We start from the raw sequence: 19139 nt of genomic DNA, 5'->3' as shown, positions 1-19139 counted from the left end.
AAAAGCCAGTAACACACTTTTCATCAGCTTCAAGACAGAAATGCTAGAAAGGGAGTTGAACACATCTAAGAAAAAACATCTAAAGAGAAAATCTTAAAGAAAGAAGTTTTTACTTGAAGTTGTATTTTGCATTCATTATGCAGGTGCATAATGAAGAGGACTTCAGACTCTTATGAAATGAACATTTCGAAATTCATGGCAAAAAGCTGTTTGTCCTAAAAGCAGGAGTGACTAGGAGTCTTCAGTAAAATATAACTAATCAAAAATAATTTAAAATACAGTCTTCTTTTGTGTTTTAAAACACTGTTGGTAATTGAAATGGAAATACGATTCTTCACATGAATGCTAGCAAACTTACCCAGCTCTTTTGTTGAGAAATGCAGCAGTGCACATTTTATGTCTTAAGTACTTCCATAACCATCAGTTTACCCAAAAAACTTTTCTACTTTTTAAAAGTCTGCTGAAATAATTAAAGGGACACCTCCCTTCTTCCCCCTCCCTGCCCCACCCCATTTTAAAAGTGCTTCTGAAAATGGAGGCTTACACATTTGTTAGACTTTCACTGTATAAAAATGTACAGTGGCTTTATTGACATGTACATTCCATTATGTTTACAGCTGCAAGATATGAGGCACACTCAGTATTGCACTTCATTAAAATTTCAGGCTCAAACATAACCCAGAAGTTTAAATGAAACTGCTGTTGTAATTTAATATTTCTTATACAGGACAAACATTGATACCTTTATATACAGTGTGATACTTGTTACATTTATGCCTTCCTAACACATTTTTTTTATAACAGTCTAGGAAATAAACCAGAATATTCCTCTTTCCCATCCCCACTTGTGATGCGTTACAATTGTACAAGATTACAAAAAGTCAGTATACAATAATCAATATTTTTTCTTTCTCCTGAAAGCCAGCATCATTCATAGTCCACAGACACACAGATCCTTTAATAACAATTGTTTATTTGTAAATGTCCAATGTTTCCTAGCCGATGACTGTAATGGCCACATGCAAACACCTCACAAATTTTGATGTCTCGGTTCAAAAAATGTCAGTATCTCACAGCAAGAATTATGTACATGGTATTTGGCATCCTTCTTGCACTGTAAATTGTTCCTTTTACCTGGGTTATGGAATGGTCCCATCCTCATCCCAGCTGGACTTTGTTTTCAGGACACTTGAGGGATGAGGGCACCTGTTTTGCTCTGGTTAAAAAAAAATGCTAGTCTAAAAAGTGTGAGCATTTCTGCAAACCCCACAACCCAGAGCAAATTCTTCACCAGTGGGTGGATGGACAACATGAAGTGGACATTCTGTTCCTTCAAGTTGTTTACCTTTGGGACCTACAGTGAATTTAAGGGTGACGGAAAAAAAAAGAAAGGAAAAAAAGAAAGGAAAAAAACCAGATTAATGCTTGCAGACAGTGTAAACAAACATACAGTACATTTCCTCAAAAAAACCCCCCAAGCATGCTAAGTGAAGGTAATCTCATTCAAATGCTGAATTGGTCTTCGAAGACAAAAACAAGATCAAACTGCCATGTAACTTAAACCAATCAAATTCAAATTATAAGAGGCAAGAAGCTTGTAGAGAGTCACTTAAGGAAGTTTTATCTCATTAATACTGTGGAAGAAATTCACACAATCTAAGAGCAAAATTGATAATAATGAGCAAGAGGTACATTCTGCAGTAAACAATAATTCTAAGGTCATACCAGGAATTGTAATTTATTTATTTACTTATTTTATGTAAGTACCTTAACAAAAAGATCTCAATTTTTCCCCCCAATAATTACTAATATCAAATCAATGTACAGCACATGAACTTAGTAACTAAGGCATTGGGGTAACAGTTTGTAAATGGTGGCTACCTAAGTACAGATACATCAGTTAACAGTGTGTTTATTTTATCAATACACAAGTTTACACATCATTCTACATCTGGAGTTTGACCCGGTATAGGGAAATTCCTGGTATGGGAAACTCCTGTATCAAAGTATCTAATGTTTAAGTGATCAGTGCAATGACATTGCCAGAAAACAAAACAAAACAAAAAAATCAGCAAGAAAAGTTACTAAGAATTTGTTACTTATTTCAAAATTCAGTGTGGTGAATTTGCTTTGTCAAAGTCTTACCTGCAGGACAGTGTGGGAGCTCTTCTTTAGGGATGCTTGTCATTCTTTGGAAATCATCATGGCAAGCATTGCAAAAATGCGTTGTCCCAAAACAGAAGAAAACAGCAACTGAACAGCAGTAGCGGCATTTGTATTCTAAGAAATCTGTACCATGTTTGGGACACATCTGAACAAAGGAAAGCAAACACCAGTCAGTGAAGCAGCCATGTTCTAACAATCCCAACAACTCATTTCTACATTCTGTAGAATATATTAATACTATACAATATTGTACAATACACGTCATTACAAATGACTGTCAATTATTGTACAGCTCAGGTACTCAGTTTCAGATTAAGAAAGAAACAGGAACAGAAGTTATTTACTGACCTGAGCCCTTGAAACATCAGAGCATGCACCACAAATAAGCTCTCTTGGATCATAGTCATCTCCTTGGCCAGCTTCAGCATCACAACGAGCTTCACCACCAAAATATGCCTTAATTGCACATAGAAATGATTGGATGTTAAACCAGAGACAATTATTCTTTTAACTATTCTTTTCAGTTTAACCAATTCCATTTGTAAGGGGAATACGAAGAATGACTGCCATTTCAGTGGTCTCCACTGTTCTGATCTCTCTTGACTCTGTCTGCAGGTACATGGTTTTGAGACACTCAGTGTTGCTCAGTCTCAGGATGAACAAGACCAAAAACTGCAACGTACCTGGTCTATGCAAGTGACTTTAAGGCTTTTGGAACAGGATTTGGATGCTCTATGAACTTTATGTCAGAATTAAGTAGCAGCTTGAGGGGAATAGGCACTGGAGGAAGTAAGTACGGCACCTTCTTGTAAGTGGCTATTGACCCAATGTGCTTTTGGTTTCTGAGCTGCTCTGTATACACACTTGAGCTTTCCAAGGTAAGATACTATTCACATCTCATTTGCCCAACACTCAATTTATTAAATTATGATTCTATGAATGACATCTTTTCCTGCTTTTCTGCTCCATACACAATATATTAAACACATATTCTGTTCTAAGTAATTACTTTTGAAACAGTAACATACATTTAAGAACTAACACCATACCTTTTTGCATTTGTAGCAGACATAATAAGCGTATCTGTTCATAGCGTAGCCGGCTGGGTCATTATAAAATCTAACACCTGGTGTTGTGATGGCCTCACTCTTGTGCAACCCTTCATACTCCAATCTCATTAGCGCTTTTCTCCTTACATCTTCATAGAGTTCTTTGATTGGATCAAGCAAATCCTTTAATACTGTGTGATTGATTTTGTTCTGAAATAAAAAAAAATGCTGATTAAAGTACCTTGCATCTTTATCCCAAAAGCTATGATAATTTGTGTTATGGTCAGGCACAAACAGCATGATAGATGCCATAAAAACATATGAGCCCAGACAGCGGACATTTTAAGCAATGGCTGATATACTATGTACTCTATTTGCTGCAAAAATAGTATCCATGAATGCTTCTTCTATGGCCTGTTGTGATACAGGAACATCAACCCTTCCAACAGACCAACAGCCAGGGAGGTGGTGAAGAGTATATGAAATATTCACCACAGCACAGGAATATTCTGATTATCTATTTTCTGTAATTTTGGTCCTTTTTGGCTTACTGCTCAGCAATTAAGCATAATGACCAACAGTCCCCTTTATCATTTGGTGGCCACAAGCTACTGCCATAAAGTAACACTACGCAACATGACGGAAGAACCACAGCATGCAGAATGGCTGACCATTCCCAAATTTCAATTCCTAGGGTGGGGTAAGGTGTTCTTCTTTCCAGCAGCTATCATATGCTTTTGCTTAGAGCAATTTAAATTTTGTAGAGTACAAGAGGAATTGTTAGTAACTTAAGCTAAACTAAGTACATGTATTCTTCAGCTCTGCCCCCACACTGAAAAGCAAAGCAGCTTCAAAAGAGGTTAGTAAAATAGAGAATTCCTGCTTCAGGTAGTGTGCATTAGGATTACTTCTTCCTCTCCCCACCATCACCAAATACTGGGAATTGACAAGCTGATGGTGCTAAGAATAAAAAAGCATTAAGACAATGTCTGGACTATGCTATTGTTTTTTAAGAGGACACCTCAGGGAATAGTAGGAGAAGGTAAAAAGATGCATCAATGCTAGATTTTCTATAGCAACATGTGAAATTAAGAAAACAAGTAATATATAACTCATTCATACTGTAACAAGCAACACAGTATAAACAAATTTAAAGAAAAAGGAAAAGCTAAGTATCAGCTAAGTTGCTTGACTTAGGTAGCCATGCAGCTCATTTACCTTGCAAATTGGGCAGGACATAAACCCAAAAGTTATCCTTGGCCCAAGCCATCTGTTTTCTAGTACTCGTTGACAGCATTGCAAATGGAAAACATGGCTGCAGTCCAGCTTTAGAAAAGAGTAAGTGTAAGTCAATATTGAAGTTACATTAACCACTAAAGTAGAAGTAGTTATTTGCTTTTAAGTGGCAACATGTATCAATCCCAATATTAATTTATTTAAAATCCTAGCAAACCCCTATTTTCTTCTTAACACGAAAGAACATAAAATGGGCATTAAAATCATAAGCACTCCAAGACCACCTACGGATATATGAAATACATGTGAATTATATCCACTCATCACCTCAATTGTTTTTCTCCTTTATAAAATACCATGTATTTTAATAAAGCAGACACAGCAAACTAAATTGATCCAATCTGCTTTCTTGTTATAGAATTAATGCCAGACAAAAAGCAAGCTTTTTAAGTAGCTTAACTATTGCTATGATGTCTGCTTTCAAGTTTTTAAGAGCATAATTTGAAAGACTTAATATTTTCACTTTCTTTATACTGCACATAACAATTGTAACAGTAACTTCTTAAAAGGGAAAAAAACAAACAAGAAACCTGGATAGCTGGTGCTGCTGAAAGTGCTTCAGTAAAGCAGATCATGCACATGTCATCAGCATCTTGTTTAAGAGTTGTAGCATTTTTATCACAGCCATGCAAGCATGGCAAACAGTGCTCTTCGTTCTTAACACCTCCACAGGGGTGACCGCAGGGGTGTGTCTTGCTGCAGGCAATCTTAGCATACTCCTAAACAAATTAAAAGCAAAGAGTTAATAATCTTTTCCCCTTCACTGAGTGTTCTGACAATGTTGCTTTTCAAAGGACTGCTGGTCTGTGCAATCAACTGAGATGAAAGAGTCATGATTTATATTGTCTACTACTGCATCAGGTACTTGGGAAAAGTGGAATGTTGTGTACTTGAAATAACAATGTTTCCTTTGTTTACCTGCATTACTCCTGAATGGAAATGGCTTAATGAAACCATAATTTAAAACTTTCAATAGAAAGAGAACTGTTCTTTGATCCTTTGTGTGCATTTTATATATTGAGTGCTTCCTGCATAAACATTGCTTACCCTGTATTAACAGCCTTCAAGATATCTGCAGATTTTGGAGAAGCATCAAGTAACCCACTCTTAAGAATACATTATAAGCTAATCATTAATCAGCATAAACCAAGTTTACATGGAAATGGATTTTTAACCACCTCTAATTTCCATCCCTAGTACATAGAAAACTTATAGAAGTTACCTAGAAGCTAACAACAAATTGAACTGATTTTAAGTAACATTAATAATATGTCTTCATAGGCTGAGAGAGAAAAAAAAAGATGACCAATTTGCTTCACTTAGACAGAAATAAATAGGATGGGGTAAGAAACTGGTTAAGATTTGGCCCTCTGCCAATTGCACCCACACTGGAGGGCACAGAAACACTCTGAGATACATGGATACAGACGACAAACCTGGCCAAGTCTTAAATGTTCTACACTCACATAATACATGGACTGTTGGGCAAACTCTTTTTATTAGGCTTTCTGGTACATTTGACTTCACGCTGACAGTGTGTATTTTACTTTATAATTGCAAAGCTGTTGTGAAAACCTGGGATACTTTTGAAGATAATAATGAAACTACCCAGTATGCTAGCTGACTTAGCGTTTGTAGCCTGTAATTAAAATGAACATTTACAAACTCAGAAGTATTTGAATGATAATATTCAATATTAGAACTTTATCATATGAGAGATTTGATTTAAAATGGACCACAGGGATAAACAAGGCTTATTCAAAATAAGAAGCCCATTTCATTCTATGATCTCTTCTATTTATGTCATTAATGACGATTGATACTTGCTAATACACACCTGGCAGTCTGTATCAGAACAAACGCTTCCCACTGCTGATAATTCTGTTCCACTCCTACATCCACAGAACCGACATGCTTCAGAACTGCTGGTGGTCGGTTTGCCTATGGCCAAAAGAGAGAAGGAGGCCAAAAATGTTCTAATAAAACACAAGGGACTGATACTCAATCAGATATCAAAACAGCAGTCACAGAAAACAACCAGAAATCCAGCAATTATTATGCAGTTAAACTATTCTATTTTTATTAACAAACAATTGCCCTAAAGCAGGTGAAAACCACAATAACCAGGATAAAGAGCAAGTAATAACAGTTGTTTTACCTGTCTGTTCTCTAAACTCCACCATAGCCTTCATAGTTTTAGAATCTGCTAATGCCATCAGCCAGAAAAGTTTGGTCCTACCACAGCCCTCGTGGAGATCAACTTTGATAGCTTCTTCTTCTTCTTTGAATACCTGTCAAGGTAACCAAACAGATAGTAAACAGCATGTTTAGTTAGAGCATAGACGTGTCTCTGTAATTTTTGTCACTCTCTCTTTGGATTTACACCAGGCCTTTTATGAATTCTGTGGAGATTGTCTACTGAAAGCTGTTTTTCTTCTATACATTCCATAACTTGTACATATGCAGATATTCAGGATAAAGGCTTAGTGTTTTTAGAAATAAAAATGAATAAAATTAACTCTTGATCCAACATGACTGAGAAACAACAGTGCAGAAATGCTAAGAAGAGAGCTGCACATTTTTTCTGGCTTAAAAAATACAGAGCTTGGTTTTAATAATTCCTACCCAACACATCCAGTATGCCACAGTATTTTAAAAGCACAAGATAACTTCAGAAATATCTTCACATAACCATGGCTAGTAGTTTATCAGAGCAACATTGAGAATTAGGGTCTTAATAACATGTACTATAGAATAACAATTATAGAAGTGTGTAATATTAATATTTTTGACTTTCATATAAATACACAGTGGATACTTTTGGCTACAATGGGGAAAATAGAAAGTTTTTGCAAAATAAAAAAAACTCGCATGAAATCCTTAAGGAACTTCATGCAGTCTCTTCTTTTGCTCCTTTCCCAAGCTCTGAAGGCAGTTCTGTTTGCATTTGTCTCACCTGCAATGCAATAAAAGTTAGAATTTTCCCAGGTATGGATTTATACACTCACTTTAATTCTTACTACAGTTAGAAAAAAACCCCTAACTGCTTCATAAAGTATTCACATTAAGTACATCTGGGTAACTTACAGGCTGTCCTTTCTGGAACGGAGAGAAAATACATTAAGGAGGTATGTATGACTGAAGTTGGACAAAGAACAGGAAGCAAACAGAAAACAAGAGAGAGGGAACGTGACAGAATCAAAATTGAATTTTAGAGGTTTAACATGTGAGATGTAAAGGTAAAAGTGGTGAATAAAGAGCAAAAGTTTAAACATGCGTTTAGAAGTAAGCAGGAAAATCTGATAAGCAGCTATTTTGGACAGATTAAAGGAAAAATGTGAGGACTTCTATGAGATAAAAACTTACTTTTTATCAACTGTAATCTGAACAGGCTATACAGGAGAAATCAGAAAAATGAATGAGACTAGACTGTGCTGTGCCATGACAGAAGAGTAGACATGAAATGATCTTCTTAGGATGACAAAACAGGAGAATTTCAAAGGGGATTGCAAAGACTTTGGCTAAGAAATAGAAGGTAACAGACACACATGGAAATGCCAGGCTGAGACTACACTGCCAATGCTGAGGCACCAGGGAGGAGTGTTTCACTGAAGAGTGAAACTCAGCATCAAAGTCAGTGATGGTTACAACACACGTGCTCTAGAGCAGCTGATCCCCTGCACTCAACGACCATAAGCAGTGTGTCCCTGCATCTATCTTTTGATTTGCTTTTAGTTCCACCTGAAAACAATCTGGTTCATGCACTCTAAGGCTGCTCAGTAACAGAAAACAATGCACTTTGAGGAGATATGATCATCTCCTTTAAAAGCCCATTCCTGAACATAACTAAAAAGTTAGTATGGTGCATGCAGGAGAGGGAGAAGAGGAATGAGTTCCATTGAATTTATTTTATTAATGACATTTATTATTTTAATCTTTGTACAAATGTAAGTAGTCAGAGAGAAAGAGGAAAATAAAGGATCACAAGAAACCATAAATGAGAAATAGTGGCAGGAGAGAGGAAATGTTCAAGAATTCCAAAAGTAAAGGCATCTTCAACATTGATTTCAATGACAAAAAGAAAAAATCCAAAGAGAATGTAGTTTCAAGTTTAGAGATGAAAAGGATAAAAGAATACCACAGAAGAATACTAATTAGCAGAGTACTCAGCAAGTTATAAAAACTCATATCTAGTCAAAATTTCAATCCTAAAAACAAACTCAAAAGAAGTCAGGAAATTTTCAAGCTTATGGGTAGGACGATATATTTATCTGTGAAAACACAGTGAAAGCTACAGGAATATTGAAAAATAAGAGAAGATTCATAGGGGAACCAGTAGGAATATTTGCTGTCAAATCATCTTCCTGGATTTTGAAAACACATATTTCAGAAATGAAGCAGTTGACAAGCAGTGACTTGTATGACAGAAGTAGTAAAGGAGATACAATTTAACAGGAATAAAGAACTAACATATACTTAAGAAATTCTATGCAGCTTCTAAATTCTCCTAAAAAAGTGTTGCTAAACAATGTTGAACATGAGAGAAAAAGTTGATATAGCATAAGAATTAGAAACTTCTGCAAGATTTTCTAATCTTTGTAAACGATAAAAGACACGAGAATGTAACTAAAAACAACTAATGAGAATTAACTGGAAACTCGTCTATCCCATCTCCAAAATAAAACAAAACACCCTTTTCAGATTCAGTATTTGCTACTACCTTCTGATTATATTTTGTTTAGGGAGACGCACACAGTGATGCAGTGCACACAACACAGGGCCATGTATACTGTACCTGTCTCTGGTGAGTTTTTGTTCGCCGATGGAGATGAAGGAATCGGTCACAATCTGTGCACAAATTCCCACAGACATTACATAAAATGATTGCAGCAGTTTCACCATCATCATGGTTATCACACATTGGCTGAGAGAAAAAAAAGGAATAATTCCTCTTATTTAAGTCCTTCACTTCCTTTCGGCAACTGTTTTTATCCTCCCCTCAGTAACACACCCCCACACCTCCCCTCCAATTTATAAAGGCAGATAAAGAACTTGTTTTGACTACTAATGCTATCTTTAAAATAATCAATATTTAAGCAATTATTCCTTGACACAAACCCCCTCAATTTATGACAGGAGTTTTTCTGATATTCTTAGTCTCCTATTTTGTGTAATGCACCAAAAAAGTGCATTTTCAACAATAGAGTTGAGACATTGCTTTTAACTAGTCTGAGAAGAGATTTATGTGGTAACAACAGGTTATGGGCATGTTAACAGGAAAGTTCAGAGATATGAGTACTCAGGTCAGTCAACAGGCATGGTATTTACCCTTCATTACTTTGATATGGTACGTTTACTCTTTTCAAACATCTAAACAAAGCTGTAGGTCATCTATAACTCAGAGACAGTATGGTTGAAGTAACAAACTTCAAAATCCATCATAAAATTAAGTTGCTCTACTGATATAATTAAATAAAAAACAAATTCAGCAGGGTTGTTTTTCAATTCAAAATATCCCCACAAAGAGACTTCAACAGCTGATTTTGACTATGCACATGTCTGAGAACAAGTTTCTACTGTAATCCCAGAACACGTGGTTTCCATGATACTCTCATGCAACTTAAGAGTTCTTTCAAAGCAGTTCTGGTAGGGAGACACACAGTTCACCTCAACATTTAAATATCCCGTTGTGAAACAGGATTGGGGAATTTCAGGCTGGGTTCAGCAGCCTGAATGCCTGCTTGACAATGCCTTGGCTGCTCCTCTGACATCTCCAAGTCCCTTGACTTTCTTAAGCACCTCAGAAACCTCTGTGTCTGCTTTCTTCTAAGCAGAGTTTTATTCCTTGCTGCTGCTGCAGCTCTATGCCTCCTGTATTCTGTTTCTACCTACACTAAACTGCTCTGGATGCTTCTTTGCTCTAACTATCCTTCATTGCTATTGCACAACCTTCCCTTGCTTCCCACAGGGATCCATCTGACCAAGATATAAAGAGACCAGCTTCATTATTGTGCTCTTTCTAGAACAGTATTAAAAAAATCACAAGCTTTTTGTCATACTGAAAAGCACAGGCATTTTGTCAAATGAAAAGTATGGACAGAATCATATTCCATATCAAATTTATAAGTCCTCTGTGTAAATGGTAGTTTTACTAAATTCAGTTAGGAGGAGTTTCTCCCTGAGGTAATCATTCTCTAGTGAGATGGGGAAGAGGAAGCTAAATTACAGAGAAGTAGTTATTGAATAACAAAATAATTTTATTTTGTGACAGTGATTAAGACAGAAGGAAAAAGCTCTGAGAGAGGGTGCTGTATAAACTGAGTCAATCTACTAAGAAACTCATCCCTCAGGTGTCAGGAAGGCCTTATTTCATCCTGAATACAGTTAGAATTGCAACATTACTGTTTTAAGTTGTAATTTCTGTTTTCTGAGCAGTGCTTGTCTAGTATACAAATACTTCAAACACGTATGTACAATCCCCACTGGGAGGGAAGAAAAGGGATAAAGGCCAAGTTGACCATTCTCTATCATTCTAAATTCTTTGATGAGAGAATAAATCAAAGTAAACACAAAACCGTGTGATTTTCAGTCTCACCATCTGTTTCTGTTGCCCGTCCTTTCCCATCCATCTTCCTGAGGATAGTCTATCAACATGATCCTGATCAAGTACACAGAGGGATGCTAAGGCCAGCCACAGCTATTGAAAGGCAAGGTAGAATTAAATGTCTTAGACATATTAAAACCAAACCAAACCCCAACCAAATACTGAATAGATAAACTTTGGCAGGTAAGAATGTCACCTTTACCTGCGAACTCTATTATTGCTAGCTGAAGCCTGCTCATACAATCTAAGTTTATTTTCCAAAAGAAGTCAGGAACACAATAAAACTTAACTTTTGGGAAGTACCTTGTTTCTTTCAGGTATTATCACTTTATGATTATAAATACAGTAGCTAGCACACAAGAAAGAAAAAGTGAAGAAAGATCAACCAAAGCACATTATGAAGAAATATGACAAATATAGACTTGCACATTGCTCCCAAACATTGCAGGCTTTGGGGAAGAAGAAATTCAAGGACAGAGACTAATAAAAACAAAATCAAACCCAAAAACAACCCCCCAAAAACTTCAGCTCAATGAGACTGACTTCCCTGTTCCCTCCTCACTGCATTGGGCAATTGGCATTACCTAGAAAAGGGTTCTGAGCTAACTAGTCAAAGGAAGCTTTTCTCCCTTCTTCTCCACTGACTACAGTGAAATCCTGAACAGATGAGCTACATGAGGATAATTTGTCAGTGCAAACAAAATTGAAAGGCACTTGACACCTGCTTTTTGTAACAGTCTTTATTCAAATGTTTGAATAAAATTGTTTTTGTTGAGAAACTTCACCAGACTCTCCCCCAACACTCCACACCTCCATGGCAGAACTACATTCAATCACAGGAGCAGCTGGGCTGACATTCAGGGCTCCTCTAAGACCTGATTAAACTACTATGATGACAGCAGGAGCCAGTGGTAGTCTGAGACTGTGACCTCCAGAAAGCAGAGACTTTATGAGTAACAAAAATGATGAAAAGAACAACTGCTACAGACTTTTAAGATGGAAAATAACATGAGTGTCAAATGCTTGAAACCACTGCCAACTTCCTTTACTTTTGTATGTAATTATTAAGCTTGAGAAGCTAAAATCTGTACTCCCTACAACAGCAGCAATGTCATAATTTACAAACATGCTTTTCATGGTATTTCAAGCAATCTGTCAAGATTGAAGTAGTCCTCAGTTTCTATAAAAGATTCACAGAAAAATAAAGACCAAGAAAAGAAAACCACCAGGTTACACCATGTCAGTAATAAAGGGCTGAGCAAATATTTTTTGAGACAAACACAGGTGAAGCTTAACTTAATGGTCCTAGAGAACATATGTTACTGAGTGTTTTCATAATAGCCTTCAGATATGGTAGCTGATTACCTAGAAGTCAAACCACTTAAAAAAATTGCTTGGAGAGCTGAAAGAAGACAGCTGATACATACTGTGCAATTTTCCACACAGATGAATGATCTCAGATTTAGTGTAAGGCAAGTGTGACAAACTTCAAGCAGAATTATTTCAAGAATAAGCCCCCAAATGTATAGAGGCATCACACTTGTTCTTCATTACTTTTGAGATACGCAAGATGCATATCTAATTCTAATTCAGTTTTGACTTGTGCATTTCTGACATATCAGAAGGTTATTGAATAGGCTCCTACTGCACATTTAAATGAACTAATGCTAAGTTCAGTGAAGTTCTTACTCTGGTTGTTGCAATGCACCTCACGGGTGATCTGTACTCTTCTTCCATTTTGGTCAGAGCTATGATTGTTTCAGCAATAGCATTCTTTGTCACACGCGACCAAGCTTCTGATAGATGACCCTGTTAAAGAGGAAACTCAGTTTATTACAGGTTTTATTAAGAGCAGCTAAAATTGTAATTAGACCTGCTAAAAAACATTAGGTTAGTATCTCAAGTTAGAACAGAAAAAGAGGAAACCAGGGATGACTTTGATAAATCAGGTTGTTTCACAGAATTATGTGTGTTGGAAGGGATCTTCAAGATCATCTAGTTCCAACACCCTTGCCATGCGTAGGGACACCTTCCACTAGACAGGTTCCTCAAAGCCCCATCCAACCTGGCCTTGATTTTCAAATCAGACAGATCTGGTAAAAATTAGCCCTCAAATACTGAGGTGACTGACTGAGGTTGTCTCTGAGCAACTATTGGAATAATTAACTTGGAATAAGTAGAGGGCATATGATTTGAAGAATGGGAAGTCCTTTTCCTAAAGTGTCCCCACCCCTTCTGGAGAAAGAAAAATGCTGGAGCATGGATAAGTGACTGTGACCAGCACACAGATCACAGTGGGTTCCTAGAGAAATCAGCTTCACATGCCTAGCTCAGCCTCCTGAATATTCTCCACAGTTCCTGTATTAGAAAGAAATAGAGGACTACACAGCAAACACCAGAACCACAGCATACTTTCCAATCTTTACCATTCTAAGCCTATGGCACTGACTCCTATCCTCAAGTTTCTGATTCAGAGGCTGCTGCATCCTTCAATTCTTAATGTAATCTCTACAGTTCTGAACTTCATGCTGAAGATGACACATAATTGAGATTTGCTGGACTCTAAAAAGGAAGCTATAGTGACTAACAGATCTAGGTACCTACACATTGCAAATGCTGAAAAGGTTTTGTGAAAGGAATCACATTTGTAACTGTCATGAAGAGGATAATTACACTGATGCCACCCTGCTGATAATTAGCAGCTCTAGAAAGCCTCAAAAAAAGGTTTTCAAACACAGAAAGACTTTAATTGTAACTCTTATCAACTGTGAGATTCTAAAATCTTGTAGTCAGAATCAACAGCAGTAACTGCAGAGAACTTGGAATCCAGCTTCAGCAACTTTGAGAAGGAACCTCCTTAATCTGAGCACGGTGAAGGATTTAGAATATAGGACTCCCAGCCTGAAGATACTGAAAAACCTTTCAAAGGGTATTCACAGAGGAAAATCTGGGTCATTTAGAGTACCTCACTGAAATAGGTGCAGAATTAAGGAAAACAGAAACAACCTCCCAACTAAATACCTTTCCCAAAAACATATACAAACCCTTTCTTTCTTTTGCCAATATTGATTCTGGGAAATAGCTGATTCACTTTTCATCAATTTTTCTGCCAAAAAAATTGTCTGAAGCAGATACAACTATGGAAAATTTAAACCCAGATAATTAAAGTAATAAGAAGATATAATTTCAGTGACTGAAAGAAGTCAATCTCAACCAGAAAATTCATACATTAAATCTACGTACAGTAGATAGTACAGTAACAGATAGTTACAGTTACGTACAGAATACAACACTATTATTTTACTTCACAGATAAGTTTTATTTTCAATTGAAGTACTGAGTACTCAAGATTTAAAAATTAAGCTTTAAAGTTAACAATGTTAGAAAATGACCCACAATTATTGTTTACCTCTTAAAATTCTAGTATAAGCAACTTATTAAAAAAGCTTATTTCAAAACTGGATTTCTGTTTAGCAGAATGAGAACTCAGTTGCTACTGCTCTTAGCCCTAGACTCTATCCAGAAAACTATGTTTTTTTTCTTGAGACCAATTCACATTTAACAGCTCAATCTGATACCAACTGTAATAAAAGTAATGAAAAAAATCTACTTTTCATTATCAGAAATACTTGAATATCCTCCACATTTAAAGGATAGAAACTCACTGCTGCCATGTCTTTAATGAGTTTGATGATGATCTCTGAAATCTGTGTAGGCGTTGATCCCTTCATCCACCAATGACTTTCACCTCGCCGAATATAGCTGCAAAGGATAAATGGTAATAGATGAAATAAATTCAAATAATTAGTTAGTATTTGTCAAAATCCAGCACAAATAAATAGTGTACATATTCAGCATACAGTAGGCTGTAGTTTGTTACATATTTTTAAACAAACCTGGAATTGAAGATCATTGGAAGTGTGACTGTAGTAACTCCTTTGCCTGCAGTAGTGCCAGCTGTCCCTGTGATAGTAGTTCCTTTGGCTTTCAGCTGTACAGTGAGAGCTTTGGCAATGCATCCCAAAAACATGTCCAAGATACCTAGTTTATTCCAATCTCCTTTTTCTGTTGAATGAATTATATCACTTATATCTGCTGGTGGAAGAGACTTCACCCCTATAATACTTGCCAGGCGACTAGGGGTTACCTCAGGCAAAACACGTCTCAGTAATGATGTTACCTGGAGAAAAAAAATCAGAACACCACAATTCTTACCAAGACAGCTGGAGTTTACAAGTAAAAGCAAAGTGTTTCTTCTTCTTCACAAGTTATTTCAGTTAGAAGGACTGAATCTAACTGCTGTACTTAATTACTCCTGTAAGAAATTCTGCAGTATTTGTATCTTGCAGTGAAGTGTTTACTAATGTATGCAGTGAGACAAGGCCAAAGAGTCTGGAACTGAGCTCACTAAAACAACACTTAGTCTTCACATAATAACAAAATTATGTTTGGTACTGGACTTAGGGTAAGGGTGATACAGATGTTTGTACAACTCTGATTTGCTTGCATAGTACAGACATGTCACCCACTTCACATGCATTACTGAGGTGTAGGAAACTGTGGTAGAACTGTTAGAGACACTTCAGACTTCTGGAAGTACTTGTCCTGAGGTACTACGAATTATAATACTCTTTTCCCACTCCTTTATTTTTCCTTTTGATAGTCTAACTGGAATTTTTTGCTGTGCTAATTGCTCTGGACCCAAGAGGAGTTTTCTTGAAATGCCATGGTTCAACATTACCAACGGGTGAAGCTGCAGTTGAAATTGTATCATACAAAGTTTGGTCCAAGTCAGCATGAAAGCTGATGAAAACTTAAAGATTTAACATTTCATATCTAACTGTGCAAACCTCCAAAGTTCTCTTGAAGAGCTACTGCATATCTGCAGTGGACCACAATTACTAAGCAGGACAGTATCTGCCTCCAGGCAAGTTGAGATGTGAGATTTTAACAGTTCAAACATTGTAGAAAGAAGAATAGAGAGTATGAAACATAAAAACTTCTGCAACAGAAACTTAAAATCCACCTGAACGTGGCACAGCAGCTAGCAGCAAAACAGTGCATTAACTGTATTAATGCAAGTATTTTATATGTTTACATATTATTAACATTATTAAAAACATATATGTGTTTATGTATTATGTGTACATACCTATATATACACTCAGCACTCGAATTCAGAAAGAAACAGATATTAAAACTCACCTTGAGGATACCAAGAGTAGAAAGGAACTGTCTAGTTCCACACTACTACACTTGGAGCCTGAGTGTATGACACAGATGCTAAGGACTCATGTGAGATCTGTAACAGACTCCAGTAATTGAAAACCTCTCAGCTACACAGGCTACATGGGCATTATATACATGTATGAAATACTCAAAAACCACTGGATACTTAGGTGCTATTCATCTGATAGACATTTCTACCATGCTCTTCTTATTAAAAAAAAAACCAACAAACACCCTAAAACCTGACACTTCAATTCCCAGAAGAAATTCCATCTATTTTTTCATGCACATGATTTTAGCATTCTGAAGACATTTTTCTAGGAATACCAAAACATTTGAGCAGCAGTTAGCACTCACCTGCCTCTGCACCCTAGGAGAAGCAGTGTGTAGCAACGAGAAGAGGTCCTGGAGCAGGGTGAGCTGCTGGGCCAGGTACTGGCGGCCCACGTTGGAGCCGCTGAGCGCCAGGACCATGGAGAGCAGCTCGAAGCAGTAGGCGTCTGAGGAGGCGTCCTCGTCGCTGGGCTGCGAGTTGGCGTTCTCCTTGCTGGAGATGGCGTGCTCCCACTCCTCGCGGACGCGCGTCGCCTCCATCCGGATGGCCTGCACTATGTGGGCACACACCTGGCCAAACAGAAGCCAAACACACAAATCTGAAAAACTTTCAGCAAGTGTAAAACACTGTGGTGTAGGTATCCTTGCAAGTATGGCTAAAATAGGAAACCTGTAAAATTTTGTTTGTACTTAAATTACTTTTTAATATAAACTCCAGTGAAGAATAAAATGCTGAATTTTTGCTCATCTTTGTTCTAGAAAATTTAATTGATATTATTTTTTATTGTTTTTCTGATCCTACCTTTTAATTTACTTTTTACTTAGAACTGAGGATAAAAAAACACTCCCCATAAACCCCCTAAGAAATAAGTTTACTCAACACACACAAATGAAAAGCACTTATTAAAATACTCTCTTGTTCAGTTTAATAATCAGGAAGCTTAAAAAAATTTTAGAAACAATAGCACAGTAAAGAGCATTTTTAGGAGATTACAATGTTCATTAAGATGAACAACAGAAGAGCATTCTGCTTAACCTACTAAACTAATAAATTTCAAAATTAATCAGTAGCTCTATCATTGTGAAAATCTCATAGCAATAATCACTGAAAACAAGCTCATTTATTACAAGACACCAATATTTAATCCTCAAATAATTTCAAAAGGAACAAACCTGTTTCTGCAAATTTGTCAGTTTGCTCCGGCTGAATATGATCCCTACCATGTGCTCCTTCAGGTCTGCATCGGATGTTGCCTTCATAAAAAGCACATTTAATATTAGATCAAAAGTTTCAACAGTATTTCCTAATTACTGTAGCAACTAACACGGAATGTGTCAACAAACTGTGTTTTAGAAGTTTGTAGCTTTTTTCACAGAGAAGATATAGAAGCAAGATCAGTGTAACTATGGTTAATAAATACCTCTTCAATGTATTTACTCTTTGTAAGAGGAATTTAAGCATGAAATGAAATAATAGGCAAAACAAGTGGAGTGCAGTTTCTTCATACTTTTTCTCTACGTATTAACAGAGCCTCTCTTGAGGCACAAGGTAATAGGCAAGGACTTCCAGGTTGATCATGATTACAGGTGTTAAGTACTTCTGTAATTGTAGGCATCATTTACATCACCATTATTATGTTTCCATTAAATGCATATGCCTCAGTTATAATTTACTATTAAAAAATACATTATAGTTTACTATTAAAAATACATTATAATTTTTTAAAAATAAGCAGTTGTGACATTTTACTTCTGTTTTTATCTGAAAATTATGCAGCATAAGGAACGGAACAAATACTGAAAATCATCCTGGATAATTTTTTTCAGCAAAGTATTATTGATAGAATACAAATAAATACATTGTGTACTTTTTCTTCTCCTTCTGGGGAAGACAACAGTGCTTTTTCTTCTTGTTCTGGGGTTGGCTCAGCATCTCCGGAGATGAGTTTTCCAAATACCTGGAAGAAAGACAATGATAATTAGCATATCTCAAGGCTAAACTTGTGCAGATGTGATATTTTACATTATAACATAAAGCACTTAAAGTTTATAATTCATAGTAGCTTTTGCTGTATAACACATTAAAATCCTACCTGGGATGTTATAAGTCGGAATACTCGCAGTGTCTCAGATTCACAGTTTCTTTGTTGAGCCACACTTGCAGAAATCTGGCCTGCTATTTTAATGCTTTCACCATCCTTCCATCCAAGAATTTTTACTTGTCGAACTCTTAGCGTGTTCTCTGGACCCTTCAATTCAATTTTGATGATGTGATTATCACCCCCAGGAAGTTCACTTGTTACCCAGCCAATATGTCTTGAATCCAAGTCTACCTATTAAAGAGGAATATAAAGTTGGAAACTGACATTACATCAAAGAAAAAGTCACCTGCCATCATATATCATTGTAACAAATACTATGCTTGTAATGAAAATTTCAACCTGAGCAGTAGTAAGACTTATATTTAATTATAAAAATATTCAACTTCATGAGTTCAAATTAAAAAGTTGACCTATAGCCATTTCTGTTTCGTCTTTAAAGCTTATTAGAAATAGTGGCCTACCTATCCCTTTTATCCTTAAAACAACAGTTCATATATTAAGAAAACAACCCTTAAAACCAGTATTTGCTCACCACTTTTCTGAAAAAAGAAAAAAAAAGCCTCTATAATTTAACTGCAAATATAACACACAATTACCAGTAGATACATTTTTTTCATCTCTATTCACACAAACCCCTGC

The 19139-nt window shown here is 36.4% G+C and overlaps 1 protein-coding gene across 12 annotated transcripts in view; it reads right to left on the bottom strand.

The window, feature by feature from the left end:
- Positions 1–547: 547 nt before the first annotated feature.
- The window catches only part of MYCBP2 (MYC binding protein 2), a 175435-nt gene continuing 156843 nt past the window's right edge, over positions 548–19139 (bottom strand). For 10 of the 12 annotated variants that reach the window (XM_069008634.1, XM_069008629.1, XM_069008659.1 and 7 more), the window contains 17 exons: positions 18492–18731; positions 18258–18356; positions 17572–17652; positions 16702–16968; positions 15012–15295; positions 14781–14877; positions 12805–12924; positions 11107–11208; positions 9307–9435; positions 6670–6802; positions 6349–6452; positions 5042–5230; positions 4434–4541; positions 3216–3425; positions 2515–2622; positions 2146–2311; positions 548–1354 (listed from right to left, as the gene is read on the bottom strand). In XM_069008634.1, the coding sequence (XP_068864735.1) occupies positions 1239–1354; positions 2146–2311; positions 2515–2622; positions 3216–3425; positions 4434–4541; positions 5042–5230; positions 6349–6452; positions 6670–6802; positions 9307–9435; positions 11107–11208; positions 12805–12924; positions 14781–14877; positions 15012–15295; positions 16702–16968; positions 17572–17652; positions 18258–18356; positions 18492–18731 (2553 nt within the window). In that variant the 3' untranslated portion in view covers positions 548–1238. The remainder of the gene's footprint in view (positions 1355–2145; positions 2312–2514; positions 2623–3215; positions 3426–4433; positions 4542–5041; positions 5231–6348; positions 6453–6669; positions 6803–9306; positions 9436–11106; positions 11209–12804; positions 12925–14780; positions 14878–15011; positions 15296–16701; positions 16969–17571; positions 17653–18257; positions 18357–18491; positions 18732–19139) is intronic. The other 2 variants (XM_069008674.1, XM_069008628.1) reach the window with 1 other exon arrangement.

This window comes from Aphelocoma coerulescens, chromosome 1 (genome assembly GCF_041296385.1).
Source record: "Aphelocoma coerulescens isolate FSJ_1873_10779 chromosome 1, UR_Acoe_1.0, whole genome shotgun sequence".
Lineage (NCBI taxonomy): Eukaryota > Metazoa > Chordata > Aves > Passeriformes > Corvidae > Aphelocoma > Aphelocoma coerulescens.
The sequence above is the reverse complement of the archived record's forward strand: the minus strand, read 5'-3'. Positions and strand labels throughout refer to the sequence as shown.